The sequence below is a fragment of the Ostrinia nubilalis genome, chromosome 2 (assembly GCF_963855985.1).
Source record: "Ostrinia nubilalis chromosome 2, ilOstNubi1.1, whole genome shotgun sequence".
NCBI lineage: Eukaryota > Metazoa > Arthropoda > Insecta > Lepidoptera > Crambidae > Ostrinia > Ostrinia nubilalis.
Window position 1 is genome coordinate 18,273,272 of NC_087089.1, and position 15,972 is coordinate 18,289,243.

Sequence of the window (15,972 nt, forward strand, 5' to 3'; positions counted from 1 at the left end):
ATTTTTTTTGTTTACGCGCTCATTGCCTATGCGCTTGCTCTTCCCGCAACAAGATACCAATCCCCTTTCATTTGGCCAACAACAGATTCAAAGCAAAAAAACTGGCCAATGGCAGCAGAGTTCCATAACGCCGAACTTTTTTTACTGGCGAAACTTTTTTTTTCTTATTCCCGCTCTTTAGACACTCTCTAATCTGTGTTCCCGCTTGGTGCGCATGACAGAAGGACGTGTTTGCTTGGATCGGAACAGGGACGCCGACAAAATTTGAATTTGGAATCAATTTATCCAAAATGGTGTACAGTAATAACTTCAGTGATTACGGCAGTGGAAATACTTCGAATGATTCCGTGAGTATTGATTTATTTTACAACTTATTTGTGGGTGCACTCAAGTGTTTTTTCTTTTTGAGCAAAACTGTAAACAACGCGATCATGTTTTCGATTCTACCTTCTTTTGATTTTATTATGAATTGTTACGGAATTAACCTACGCGTTAAATAACTGCGTAGTACCTAAATAACAAATGAATCAAATTGTGCATTTAATTCTGTTTTCGAATAATAATAAATAAACAATGCGCCGCACGCGCAGTCAGGTCGTAACTTGTTTTGCAAAGAAACTATTTTGTAAGATTATTTAATTTATAACCTGGAAAAATATGTTTATTAAAAATAATGTTTATCTACAGGTTTTCTTATATTTTAGTTTTTCTGATTTTGGTATTACCTACTTCAAATGTTTACTTCGTTTCTACACCTGATACTCCTAATAGTACCTACCTGGTAGGAGGCGTCAGAACTAGGTATTTAATTAAAATTGCGGTGATGAGTTTGGTGCTGAGATGAGTTAAAAATTTTGTTTGTTTCAGTCAATGTCGTTCGGTGGCCAGGACAGGTGGCCCGGCCAGGAGTACCAGGATCAAACAGCATCCAGGCAGAAGAAACGGGCATCTAGCTACGTGGATTGTAAGTCCTTATCAAAATAAATAGAAAATAAAAGCTCTTTGTAGGTAGGTAGGTAACACGAGCGTAACTTGACGAACGTCTCGTGACAATGTTTATGTTAATTCGCGGCATGGCTTTGAGTTCGGAGCCCGATCGAATATCAAACGTAAGCAATTTTATTTAATAGACCTATTATGTTTAAGTCAATTTAGTGGCGTGCGTTTCTTTTTCGAGGTATTGAGTAGGTACCTACATAAACATCTAAACTCATTGTTAAAAAGTTTGAATCAATGCGCAATGGACGGACGCACTTTAGCGGCGCAGTGGCGCGACACTTAGTTTCAAGATATTGTCAAGTAGGTTTTTTTATCAAGACAGAGACTGCTTGATTGCTTGCATCGGTCGTCACTGGCAGAGTCATTAGTTTTATTTTACTTTTAGCCCAATTTTCCCTAATTATATAATAAATATTTGTACTTGTAGGTACAAGTTATGAATTTGCACTCCTTGAAAATATTAGTGGCCAAGTCTGGTAATCGAACCCTTGAACACGGATTCACGGGAGAAGTGGCGACCATTCTTGCGCACGTGTAATAATAGCCAAGAGCCGACTTCTACGTCTATTTATTTTTTTCGTTCTTTCGTTTCAATGACGTCCACTGGACAAAGGCCCCCTCCAACGATTTCCATACGACCGGTCGTCCGCTGCCCGCGTCCAGGCCCTTCCCGCGACCTTCACCAGATTTTCTTCGTGTGAAAAAGTATTTTAATTAAGTGTACTCGTACTTATTAACTTATTATTTTTGTGTTGCAGTGGTGATGGGGCGCTGCAGCATCGAGGACGTGATGCAGGAGTTCCGCATGAACGGCTCCGACTCGCCCTACTCACCCGACGATGACAGGCCTTGGACTCATCGTGCAGGTAGGTACACTAGGTTTTATCACTTCTTTATTATAATTAATTTGTTCAATCACCTATTACGAAATTATAAAATTATGAAATAGATATTAATTGTGATAATTTTATAGTAAAAATGCAACATAATAGTTTAAAATATTGTAACACCTATTACGAATTTATAATTTTTTTATTATAGCCTTAATTATTTTACAAAACTCTTGCAAAATAAGATGGTAAAGCCACTAACTAAAACTTTTTTAGTCAGTGAAACTACTGACACCCTTTCTTTGCTCAAACAAATACTTAGCCGGGTGCAATGGTATCATACGACAACTTTAAAGTCCTCTAAAAATCTCTTTATCTGAAAGGGTTGTCTGGAAAAAATCGTTAGCAATAAGACCGCCTAATTTTTTGTGTATTTTTTTCTTTTCTTGTTCTATCTAGGTATCTATCTATTTTTACTAATCACACATTCGTCTGCAGAAGAGCTGATAGGCATGGGCCCATCGAGCGCGTACCTCCGCCAGAAGTCGTGGCCGGAGCCCGAGCGCTCGCCCGCCGTCAGGCTGCCGCGGCCCGCCGAGCACTGGCCCGCGGAACTCGCCTCCACGCCGCTCGAGCGTAAGTATACTCACAGGTACCAATACAGGGACTGACATTCGTCGCCCAATCGTCATAAGTCAAGGATGAGCTGATGAACGACGTCCAGCTGACAAAGGTTTCTAGTCAGCCAGCAATGAGGGCTATCGTTTTAGCGCTCACCAGTTGGCGCCACTGTAGAGTAAGGTCCTGTCACTTGCTAGTAGCGAAGACAGTGGCGCCGACTGGTGAGCGCGAAAGTGGTAGGAAGACTATCGCATTTGCGCTCATCAAGATGGCGCCACTGTAGAGTAAGGTCCTGTCAATCGCCAGGGGTGCCAACTGTTAAGTATAAAAACGATAGCCCTCATTGGCACGAGCTTAAGTACCTCACAGGGATGACATTCGTCGCCCAATCGGACGACCTCCATAAGCATAGGATGAGCTGAACGACATCTGAAAATGGCTTCCAGTCAGCCAGTGAGTGGCTGCCACGGCTGAGTTTACTGCTGCCTCGGCTTAGCTCACTGCTGCCACAGGTAAGTTTAAAATTACTGCTGCCACGGCCACGCTGCTTGAAAGAACAATCGAACGCAGCAGTAGCACATCTCATATTTTTTGTTGGAAAATCGCGTTTATTTCAACAATATAAGATGTCACAGTTTCTAGATTATGTTTGTAATGTGCCGTCATTTCTAGATAGTATCACACACACGTGTCTCTAAGAACCATGTAGGTACATCCACAGGTCATGGCCCACCTTAATTTAATTTGTTTCGTTTCAGGCGAATGACATCAACTGCTGGGCAAAGGCCTCCCCCAAGGATTTCCACAATGACTGGTCCTGCGCTGCCCGCATCCAGGCACTTCCTTCTACCTTCACCAAATCTTCGGACCACCCACCTAGTAAGGGGTTTGCCCACACTACGTCCTCCGGCCCGTGGTTGCCACTCAAGAACTTTTCTGCCCCATCGGCCATCAGCTCTGCGAGCAATGTGCCCTGCCCACTGCGATTTTACAGGCTATTTGATTCTCCTGCGGATTTCCTCATTTCTGATTCGATCACGCAGGGAAACTCCGAGCATTATCACAATTTTTGTTACCTATTGAATAACAAAACATTTAAATGGTAAGTAGTGTAATGTATGAACTTGTCTAAGAGTTTAATTTGTATTTTACAGAAGAGCTACCACCAATCTCGCCGGCTGCCGAGACAATAACTCCCGAGCAGATCCGCGTCCTCTCATCGCTCCCAAACAACGTACTGTACTCGCTTCTACGCGGGCTCGAACAGCGCCGTGACCGTGACGACGCGCGCGCCAAACCCAAGAGGCACAACGAAGTAAGTCACATAGCTATAGTCTGGTCTGTGAGCACGTAGAATTTTGTCCAATGACCCCAAGCTACCCATCCTTATCGCTCGCGCGTAATTATATTGCCGTCGCGACTGTGCGACGGGCACCCGCAGTGAGTGTGCGAGCGTGATAGCAACATAACTACGCGCGAGCGATAAGGATGTGTAGTTAGGGGTCATTGGACAAAATTCTACGTGCTCACAGACCAGACTATAGCTAAACTTTACAGAAGAGCTACCACGGACCACCAGTCCCGGCGCCTCATCATCATCATCATCATCATCATTTCAGCCATAGGACGTCCACTGCTGAACACAGGCCTCCCCCAATGCTTTCCATGTTGATCGATTGGTAGCGGCCTGCGTCCAGCGCTTCCCTGCTACCTTTATGATGTCATCGGTCCACCTTGTGGGTGGACGTTCCCACGCTGCGTTTTCCGGTACGCGGCCTCCATTCCAGAACCTTGCTGCCCCATCGGCCGTCAGTTCTGCGTACTATGTGCCCTGTCCATAGCCACTTCAGCTTGCTAATCCGTCGGGCTATGTCAGCGACTTTAGGTAGTTTACGGATCTCCTCATTTCTGATTCGATCTCGTAAAAAAACACCGAGCATAGCCCTCTCCTCCCACGCTGTGCAACTTTGAGTTTCCCGGCTTGAGTCCCGGCGCCTACCGAGACAATAACTCGCGAGCAGATTCGCGACTGCGACGACGCGCGCGCCAAACCCAAGAGGCACAACGAAGTAAGTCACAGCAGCTAGTTTTCTCTGTTCTTAAATCATCGCTATCATCTTTTCAGCTAATGGCTGTCCACTACTGGACATAACAAGTCGCTACCAATACTTTGTGTATCGTCTTGAGTTTATCGGTTCATTGAGAAGTTATGTACTTAGGCCAAGTTTGCCGAGACGTAGACGTACTTAGTTTACTACATAAAATGTTTGTATTTCTTGACTTTTAGTTTGACTTGGTGCCATAGAACTAATTTGAAGATGGTTAAATTCTGATCCTTTTCCTTACTAATCAATTTAATTTAATTAATTCCTTACTGTTTATGTAATTTTTTATTTTCCCCTGCGCAACTTTGCGTTTGTATTTTTACTAGGCGTTTGTGATTCATGTTGGAGTACAACTGGAATAGACGGCACACGGACGGCAGAAAACTTTATCGTCCTTCGTAAAATATCCAGCATTAAGACTGGACTTCGAAGCGATAATAGCCCAAAATGGGTCGACGTCGGACTGGCCGAATCGAAATCTGAGGAACGCGGGTTCAAACCTGCTGGACTAGTGAACCCACTCGAATCACAAGTATATTTAGCTAACTACAAGAGGTTAACAGGACTATTCGTTCGTTCGTTTCAGCCAAATGACGTCCACTGCTGGACAAAGGCCTCCTCCAAGGTTTTCCACAATGCACGATCCTGCGCTGCCAGCATCCAGGCTCTTCCCGCGATCTTTACCAGATCGTCGGTCCACCTAGTAGGAGGCCTGCCTACGCTACGTCTTCCAGCCCGTGGTCGCCACTCGAGAACTTTTCTGCCCCAACGGCCATCGTCTCTATGAGCTATATGCCCCGCCCACTGCCACTTGATTTTATTCTGCGAGCTATGTCGGTCACTTTGGGTCTCAAGACAAAAGTCTTCGAGCAGTGTGTGTTGCCTGTGATGGTATATGGATCTGAAACGTGGTCGCTTACTATGGGCCTCATAAGAAGGCTCAAGGTCACCCTAAGGGCTATGAAGCGGGCCATGCTTGGAGTTTCCCTGCGTAATCGAATCAGAAATGAGGAGATCCGCAGGAGAACAGGACTAGTAATTTGTAAATTGAAACTTTCATAAATGGTTTTCCAGGAATGTCGTTTCTGCAAGAACAACGGCGAGCGCGAGTCGTACTACCGCTCGCACGCGCTCAAGGACGCGCGCGGGCGCGTGGCGTGCCCCGTGCTGCGCGCCTTCGTCTGCAAGCGCTGCGGCGCCAGCGGCGACCACGCGCACACCATCAAGTACTGCCCGCTCAGCACCAACGAAGGTACCGCGCCTATACTGGCCCCACTTCGCTACACTGGCCCCACCTCGCTACACTGGCCCTACCTCATTACAATGGCCCCACCTCGCTACACTGGCCCTACTCACACGCGCTCGAGGACGCGCGCGGGCGCGTGGCGTGCCCCGTGCTGCGCGCCTTCGTCTGCAAGCGCTGCGGCGCCAGCGGCGACCACGCGCACACCATCAAGTACTGCCCGCTCAGCACCAACGAAGGTACCGCGCCTGTACTGGCCCCACCTCGCTTCACTGGCCCCACCTCGCTACACTGGCCCCACCTCTCTACACTGGCCCTACCTCGCTACACTGGCCCCACCTCGCTACACTAGCCCCACCTCGCTACACTGGCCCCACCTCACTATATGGCCCCATCTCACTACACTGGCCCCACCTCACTATATGGCCCCACCTCACTACACTGGCCCCACCTCACTATATGGCCCCACCTCACTACACTGGCCCCACCTCACTATATGGCCCCACCTCACTACACTGGCCCCACCTCACTATATGGCCCCACCTCACTACACTGGCCCCACCTCACTATATGGCCCCACCTCACTACACTGGCCCCACCTCACTATATGGCCCCACCTCACTACACTGGCCCCACCTCACTATATGGCCCCACCTCACTACACTGGCCCCACCTCACTATATGGCCCCACCTCACTACACTGGCCCCACCTCACTATATGGCCCCACCTCACTACACTGGCCCCACCTCACTATATGGCCCCACCTCACTACACTGGCCCCACCTCACTATATGGCCCCACCTCACTACACTGGCCCCACCTCACTATATGGCCCCACCTCACTACACTGGCCCCACCTCACTATATGGCCCCACCTCACTACACTGGCCCCACCTCACTATATGGCCCCACCTCACTACACTGGCCCCACCTCACTATATGGCCCCACCTCACTACACTGGCCCCACCTCACTATATGGCCCCACCTCACTACACTGGCCCCACCTCACTATATGGCCCCACCTCACTACACTGGCCCCACCTCACTATATGGCCCCACCTCACTACACTGGCCCCACCTCACTATATGGCCCCACCTCACTACACTGGCCCCACCTCACTACACTGGCCCCACTACACTGGCCTCTACTAAGCTCACACGCGCGAGAGGACGCGCGATATCACGATATCGTGGCATGCATCCTAAGCCAGTTGACCATAAATTAAGTCCAATATAGCTTCATGCGCGAACTCGGGACCGAGAACGATCGAGCGACAGCGAGACACCCTGAGAGGTAGCGTGAGAGCTCCTGTACACTCTTTCTAGAATGTACAGCCGGCATAACAACGTCTTACCAGATAGGATGGTAAAAACGTTTTACCAGGTATTTGCACGTCGAGGTTTCATTCAATATCGGTCACGACTCACATGATGTCTCCCAGTGAACATCTGATCAGACTGAACACATTATTTTATGATAAACTAGCGGCCGCCCGCGGCTTCGCCCGCGTGGAATTTTGTCTGTCATAGAAAAACGCCATCGCGCGCGTCTCTGTTTCAAAAACCGGGATAAAAACTATCCTATGTCCTTTCCCGGGACTCAAACTATCTCTATGTCTTTCATCAAAATCGGTTCAGTGGTTTAGGCGTGAAAGAGAGACAGACAGTTACTTTCGCATTTACATTAATATATTATTAATATTTATTTCGAACAGATTTATATAAACTATATTTATATCCGTCCTATCAAGACCGATGTCATTATTTTATAAGGTAATAAAATTGTTCGTATTGGCCGCTGCGATACAAGCTTGCCTGCTTAGTGCAGAGACCGCCAGAATAATTTGTACAATGTGACATCTTTTAGTAATAAATACTTTTTTACTTTTTTTAAAGAATATAGATTAAAGTATGTCTCCTGATAAAATCTTCTTAGCAAAATCACAAGAACTTGACAAAGTAAACAAGATTCTGAAGGAGACGTGTTATACTCGTATCGAAGTTTTGATTGATCAAAACATGAATGTCATGTTTCCATGTTGTTGTTGTCTTCTTCTTATTCGTTATGCTCTTGGCAGAGCGGTCGTGGTCACGTTGAGGCGTTGTTCACATCGGTTGTAGAGGCGGATACAACTCTCCGCACGATCTCCCTCCATCTCTCTCTATTTGCAGACTGTCTGGTGCAGTCACATAAGCCGTCTCCCACTGCTGCTTTCACTTGGTCGGTCCAGCGCATTGGTGACCTGCCACGCGATCGGGTTCCTTCGACTTTTCCCTGGACGACCAGTCGTTCTATGGAGTTGTCATCCCGCCTCGAGACATGTCCGAAGTATTGCAGTATGCGCGACTGTACTACGGTTGATAAACGCTGAGTGACACCGAGCTCCTGGAGTATGGACACATTAGTACGGAACTCTGTCCATGATATCCCGAGCATCTTTCTCCAGCACCACATCTCTAGGGCATCTATCTTCCTCTTTTCCAAGTCGCGTACTGTCCATGTCTCTGCTGCGTAAAGAAAGATGGGGAATACAAGCGCACGCACAAGTCTAACTTCGGTGGCTTTGTTGTTGTTGTAGCACTGCTCTTTATCACTAGTAAATCCTTCATGGCAAATTGAACGTTATTCCAGAACGCATAAAGTCTGCGGCGATGATGCGCAGCGTGCGGCTGGCGTCGGGCCGCCGCCGCGCGCCCGCGCCGCCCGCGCCGCGCGCCGACTACGTCATCTACGGAGAGAACGAACCTTACGCCATACAGGTGAACTAACATGTAGCTACAATACTAGAACCAATCAATAGGTCTTGACATCTAAGTACTTTAAGCCCAAAGCTTCTAGATTTCAAGCATAAGTAGGCTTGAAATTCAATTAAGTTTGAGTTTTGTTCTGTAATATACCTATATAGTGATATAGGTATAATACAGAACTAAACTCAATCTTATGAGAGTGCTCTCTCATAAGAATAAGAAGAAGAATAAGATAAGTTCAAAATATTTGTGCTCGATGCGCAAAGAGCTCATTAACTATAGTCTGGTCCGTGAGCACGTAGAATTTAGCAACATAATTACGCGCGAGCGATAAGGATGGGTAGCTTGGGGTCATTGGACAAAATTCTACGTGCTCACAGACCGGGCTTTATAATCAATCATAGATTGGGTATTGTTATCTAAGTATTGAGCCTCAATATACAGGGTGTTTGGTAAATGGGTATATGAGCTGACACTAGCCCATGTTAACATGGGCATATAAATGGTATGGTGAAGTCAGAAATTTGATATCATTTTAATTTTTGAAATGTTCATACAAAATTAAATTTATAAAATCAGATTTGTATGAAAATTAAAATAATTAAAATGATGATATCAATTTTCTGACTTCATCATACTATTTATATGCATATGTTAACATGGGCTAGTGTCGGCTCATATACCCATTTACCTATCACCCTGTATTATAGTTCGTATTATAAAACGATGCTCAAAACTAGAAAATATCAGATTGGATCCTGTCATCTAGTATTGCCTTGCCTATAAGCTTCAATATAAAATTCAAGCATAGGCTTGAGAGTGAATTAAGTTTGAGCTTCGTTTTGTGATACACCTGAATCATTAAATTAAACTGGCCTGACATTTTGCCAACCACAGGATAAAATTTATAATGCTTGAGTTTCAATCTGCTTTAATTACTTAATTCTAAGTTGAGTCTAAAATGTTTGTGCTCGATATGCAGAGTTCATTATCTAGATACAGGTTATTTATTAGCAACAGTAAACAAACCTTACTGCAGGCAAGGGTTGAAGGTGCAACATAGTTATTAATTAGAGCTTCATTCAAAAGGGTGCCAAATGAATGTTGTTCAAATGTTGACAGTTAAAATGCACACAGAATGTGTTTAAAAATTGTCTTGAATGCTAATGTTCTGAATGGAACATGATACAAGCTGAGTAGGAGCCATTTTGGTTCAATAAATTATGTATGAAGTAATTGAAATTGTGTAAAACGTTTGTTTGAACCAAAAAAACTATTTTTCTTTCTTTTCTGAAAATATATCCACTACGAAAGGCCCACGATTTTCCCTAATTCACAGTATTTCATTAATACTACTTTTTTAGTTAATATTAATTTCCCTACCCAGGACTCGAACCTGTACTCGCAGTACGGAGACGCCGCACCACTGGACCCCAAGTGGGCCGCGTTGGAGCAGAAGCTGCTGCTATAAGCTCGCCGCCAGGGTTTCTACAGGACTTCAGGAATCAGGTATAAAGTGCAGGGACTCTGGATAATCTATTAGCCTGATGCTTTTTATTAAGTGTTTTGATTAATAGATGGATTCATGTCTTTCAATCTTTATTAACTTTTTCTCTTATGATATAATACCTACATTATGTTATAAATTTTCATATTAATTGCAATAACTTCATAAAATAACTTTGTTCGCCTTTAATAAAAAATACATTATGGTTGTAAGTTAAATGGCACATGAGGAAATTTCCTATTAAAAATTGAAGTAAGAAAATAAATGGCACATGAGGGAATTCACATCCTTTAAAAGTACCACTGTAAAATTAAAATTGATTAAAATCTCACTGAAAAGACTTAACCATAAAATATTTTTTATTAAAGGAGATTATAAAGGCACTTGATGATGCAGTGTGCTAAAGCTTGATAGAATGTGAGTCGACAGTAGAAGGCGCTGTAGTCATTTTTTGTTAAAATCTAATTATCTTTAAAATAATAAGTTAATTTTTTAGAATCTTAGAAGAAAATTCTCCTGTAGAAACCCTACATTGATAATTTTCAATCATTGGTAACTGTTGATTGTTGTTACCACTAGATGGCGCTAAATCAGTATTTTTCTACAAGTGGGAATCTCAATTTTGTATTTATGTATTTCTACAACATGAGTGTAGAATTAAATCTTATTAATTATTATTGTTAAGTATTGACACGTCATTTATTATTGTTGACAAAGATAAAGAATCGTGTTATAAGAGTATATTTTTACATATTCACTATTTTTATTACTAGCAAGAATCGGCAAGTATAATCTAATTTTCTAGCAAAATATTTGCTAAAATTATTGTTGATTAGTTTTAAATGTAAGACTTATAAGTTTTGATATCAATTTAACTAGATTATAAGATTAAGCAGACTTATTATTGTTCAATTATACAGCGAACTAGTAAACGAATTATTGTATTGTGTCAAATATAATGTAACAATCGAATAACACCGTTTTAATATAAATTGGTGACAGCGGTTTTATCATCAATCAATATGAAATATATTCATCTTTTTATAAACGTAACGCAATAGAATTTAAAACATCTGATATTAACAATGTTTATGCATTGTGAATTCCCATGTTTTGAATGAAATAAAATCAAAATAAATTCAAAGAATCCTCATGTATTAACTGCGGTCTCTTTCAATAGATGGCGCTACGAGTCTCAGTAAAATGAGTTCATAATGTGAAATTTTGAACTAATTTTCAAGAGCTATTTTAATGCAATAAAATATAGTTTTTCAAAATTAATTTCCGCATGTCACTATAATAATTTTCAATAGAATTATCCATCAAGTTTTACTTATTTCATTACCTACCTACCCGTGGGTAGAAAACAAAATTAAGAATTATTGCCATTTGGAACGCATAAATTAGTCTGCACTAGGTATTATTGCTAACTTGGACATATTTTGTTGATTATTGTTGTTGAGAATCAGATGTTTATGTGATTGTTTTGTTTTCACTGTTCTATGATGTGACTTAAAATACGGTGATGGTGTCTTTTGGGTTCAATAAAAATCAATGATCAAAAAATGTTATTTGTTTATTTATAATATTCCCATAAGCCATATTTTTAGTATTACACATTCTCATGTATTGCTACGATTTATAGATAGGTAGGTATACAGTCGACAGTCACATTGAACTTATAGATTTTTGTTGTAAAGTCGTTCCAATTACCATCATATAAGATGCCATAGTGTTTACGTTGATGTGCCGTCGTCTGTCCATAGACATTTCATGACTCAATGTACTATTTATTTATTTTATGTTTATTTATGTTCTTAAACGTAATATGTATAGTTTTTTTTCGTTTATTCCCGTTGTCTCTACTGATGGGGAACTTTAATTAAAATATATTATACATTTTTATTCCCGTTGTCGCTACTCCTCCGGTCGGTGGGGATAACGGGAATAATCATCATCATCATCATTATCTCAGCTATAGGACGTCCACTGCTGAACATAGGCCTCCCCCAATGCTTTCCATGTTGCCCGGTTGGTAGCGGCCTGCGTCCAGCGCCTCCACCCACAAGGTGGACCGACGACATCATAAAGGGATTTAAAAAAAATTAAAAAAAATAAAACCGACTTCAAATGCGTGAACACAAAAAAAAACTAAAAATTAAAAATATTGCGTATAAAAAAGTTCATCCCCAATTTTCCACCCTTGGGGGTGAAATATTTTCTTCAAATTCGCATGAAATCACCCTTTTGATAATACCTATTCAACAAAAAAATAATCGTTCAAATTGATTTATAATCGGCGGAGATATTGCGTATAAAAAAGTTCATCCCCAATTTTCCACCCTTGGGGGTTGTTTTTTCTATTATTAAATTTAAATGGGACCACCCTTGAGGTATTACCTATACGCCGAAAAAAGATTTGTTCAAATCGGTTCATAATTGGCGGAGTTATCGCGTAACAAACATAGAAAAAAAAAAAAAACATACGGGTCGAATTGAGAACCTCCTCCTTTTTTGAAGTCGGTTGAAAATATAATAAATTTTAATTATTTAATATAATTCCCACCAGTGAGGATAAGCCTGGTAGAAACAACGGGAATACACCCTACCGTAGGTACACATACAAGGCACCATCATCAATGAACGTGTTTTTGCTGCTACCGTCGTAGTTTCCAACGTACTTTAATAGCATTTCTAAATGAGCACGTTGTCTGATTGACTTAATAAATCTACGCTAAAATCTCCCCATTCCGTCCGTCCCAGCCTCACAGGTACCAGGTGACGGCGACAGCTAGCTTGCATTTACATATACTCGGCCTGTTGTACAGCACGTCAAGGTAACACTGACATCTTAGACAGCAGTAATAGGTGTTATTTTGCTACAAAAATGCATGTTTAATTAGTTAATTAACTACCTATGTGCTATCGAATGACCACCTCAGCTATACGCGGGAAAATAAAGGTACCATAACTTTATTGCCAGAAAATGAAATTTTCATGTGACAACATTTTTTTTCCTGAAAGATGGCATCCTCTGGAACCTACAAAGTTATGGTTTGGCACTCCTTGGTAACAACTAATAACACTAGTTTAGTACTTGCAGTGGCGGCCCTAGCAAAAGTTTTAGGTGGTGCAAAATCTCAAAATGGCGCCCCGAGTTGTTCCTATACTATGTAGTTACTTTATCCGTGATTACCTACTAGTATTAGATCTGCCAAATTACTATAGATATATGAGGCAAGTACAATGATGACTATCGTGCTTGTCATAGCAGTTGTTCTGCTCATTCGCAATAAAAAAAATGACGTCAATCCCGCTTGTATTACCCTCATGCCCTGCTGAGGCAAATTGTACAGATGAGAAATAAAAACAGTTAAGTAATAATTTTGTTTCACAACTTTTATTCAAACTGATAGGCTACATACAGTCTTAAAAAAAAAAACTTCCAACAACCACTTTAATGAAAAACTTAAATGGCTACCTTTCTGGCTTTTTCGCTTGCAAATTTTTTTATTAATTCGGAATAATTTAGCTTCTGAGCAATAGCATTTTCTATGGACAAGATTCCAAGATCTGACAGTCTTTCCTGACACATAGTAGAACGTAGGTAAGTTTTTATAAGTTTCAATTTACTGAAGCTTCGTTCCCCTTTAGCGACAGTTACAGGTATAGTCAGCAAGATGCGAAACAGGAGCAGCGACATCTAGAGCGTTTTAAGGTAGTTAAAAAGTATTTGAATTTATTCACCGATGTCGCTGTTTGGAAGCAAGTTTCACTTTGATGACCGTTGTATGGAAGTTTCTTCACCCTGCAGTTGACTGACACTGGCGCGGCGCACCAGTGTTGTTCCTGACAAATTTAGGGTTGCCGTATTCTAATTCTAAAATTGCCGGATTTTTAAGGAAAACTAAGAAAATTGCCGTATTGTATAAAATCTTTATTTGGAAAGTTTAAATTTAAAAAAAAATACAAGTGATGTATTATGTACTATGCGTATACTACTTTTAAACTTACTTTTTTTATTCTTCACTTTTTAAGGTTTTGAATAATTTAGTCCAAGAACCTACCCGAACAAAAGTGAAGAATCTACCAAAATGAGAAAATAACGATTTTAGACATTAAAATCTCAGAGATAAGGTTGCATTTTTGGCGTTTCTTTTCGTGGCGCTTCTACTTCATCTATGGTTTACAAGTTTTTTCGTTCCATTAGACGAAATATTTATTTTTTGTTTACTAAAAACTCATGAAAAACTCATAAAACTCTACTTTACTCAATTGCCGTATATTTTGATACGGTAATCAAAGTGCTGCCGTATACCGTATTTATGGTGCCTAAGATGCCTGAATGCCGTATATTACGGCAATTGCCGTATCAAGAACAACACTGCGGCGCACACAACTGAAGTGACGAGACGGACGACCGACGGACGAAAGAAATTTCACCTCTCTCCCTCGCACGTCGCCTGCCTGCTTCTGTTATCAAAGAAAGCCGCCCTGCACGCTGCCGCCGCCCGTTTGCGCTCCAGATGGATCGTCGGTCAATAACGATTTTTTTTAATAATCGTTTCGGTGACGTGTGGCGAAAGCGGGCGCGTTTCGATTGATTTCGGCGCCCCCCATAACCGGCGCCCGGTGCAGTCGCACCGCTCGCACCGCCCTAGGGCCGCCACTGAGTACTTGTTTATTCTGTCTTTACTTGTTTTTTTTACTCAATTAGTTTCCAAGTAGATCTTCTTTTAACGTGTGAAAAAGTATTTATACTGTATTATTTTCGAATAAAATCTTTTTGGCGGCAAATTATCGTCTCACACGCGCCCACAGATAGTAAAAGTTGCAAACTGTGTCAAACGGAGTCTTTACCGCGCTCAATGCTCATACAAATACAAACAATTAAAAAAAAAGTCGCACGCGGCGCTTCTATATGCAAACTACGCATTGACATACTCTTACGCACCCACGAACTAAACTGAACTTTATTCCGGTTACAGTAAGCTGTACATTTGTGCGGTTGACAGTAAAAGAAGCCTTTTAAAAATCGTCCGAATTTAAACTCACGCATCAAGACTCCGCATACCGTTTTGAATTCATTGAGCATGGTCCACCTTTACACCAACTTCCACCTTGTCTTTTAGCTGGTAAGACTTCGATTTGTTTGTTGGGTGATTCATAAATAATAGTGTACTCTATTAGTGGCCGCTAAGGTTGTTTTTGGCGTGGGTGAATTGTGCCAAAATATGTAGACCTCAATCCGGTTGTTTTGGGAATGTGTGCCGAGGAAGTGGCACAGGGGACAGAGGGGCAGGTGGAAGGGGGAGGGGCTCGTTAAGATTATGCAGATCTGTGTAACTTAATGAGATGGTAAGGTCTTTGGCGAAATGGCACAAATTGCAAATTCTTCCTACTTATTTCATACGCTTGGCATTTTTACCATTTTTATACTACGAGTGTTGTTCACAGATTGTAGTAAAGAACTTTTAACAGGCAGATTAAGGCAACTTATTATTTCCAAATGTTTGTGTTTTGACCTAATCTGTCATCACGGTTCATCAATTGTATTTTTCGAACTTCTTGAAAGACCAAAGCTTTAGATTACAGTTTCAGTAATTAGGTAAGCAGGCTATGTGTTTTTAAATTTAATGCAATTCGTAATTAAATTAAATTTAATAATACCCCTAATGAGCCGGTATACAAGCTTTAATAAATTAAACCTGCCGCGAACATTAAATTTAAAATTTAAACATCAGGATTGAAGTTAATTTAGCAAGTAATAAAAATTACAACAAAATTACAGACAGTTAAAAAGTATTCAGTTTCTGCAAGTCATTCATAATCGCGATAAAAACTTTCCTGTGCTACTGAAGCGTTTTAAAAACAAAATTGACTCGATTTTTTAAAACGAGGCTGTATGGAATGGAAC

General features: G+C 41.6%; 1 protein-coding gene across 1 annotated transcript; it reads left to right on the top strand.

Annotated features, from left to right (window-relative positions):
• The first annotated feature begins 218 nt into the window (after positions 1-218).
• LOC135085718 (protein nanos-like) lies at positions 219-11,613 on the top strand. The gene is made up of 8 exons (XM_063980521.1): positions 219-347; positions 868-964; positions 1,758-1,865; positions 2,328-2,465; positions 3,605-3,765; positions 5,630-5,807; positions 8,433-8,560; positions 9,936-11,613. Exons 1-8 carry the CDS (start codon positions 291-293, stop codon positions 10,017-10,019), a joined length of 951 nt encoding a protein of 316 aa, XP_063836591.1. The 5' UTR covers positions 219-290; the 3' UTR covers positions 10,020-11,613.
• Positions 11,614-15,972: the final 4,359 nt, after the last annotated feature.

Bases quoted from the DNA above. Each gene is read 5' to 3' on its own strand.
- LOC135085718 (XM_063980521.1), top strand. From the start codon at position 291: ATGGTGTACAGTAATAACTTCAGTGATTACGGCAGTGGAAATACTTCG. The intron at 965-1,757 runs GTAAGTCCTTAT...TTTGTGTTGCAG, and splicing joins GGCATCTAGCTACGTGGATT to TGGTGATGGGGCGCTGCAGC. The intron at 2,466-3,604 runs GTAAGTATACTC...TGTATTTTACAG, and splicing joins CGCCTCCACGCCGCTCGAGC to AAGAGCTACCACCAATCTCG.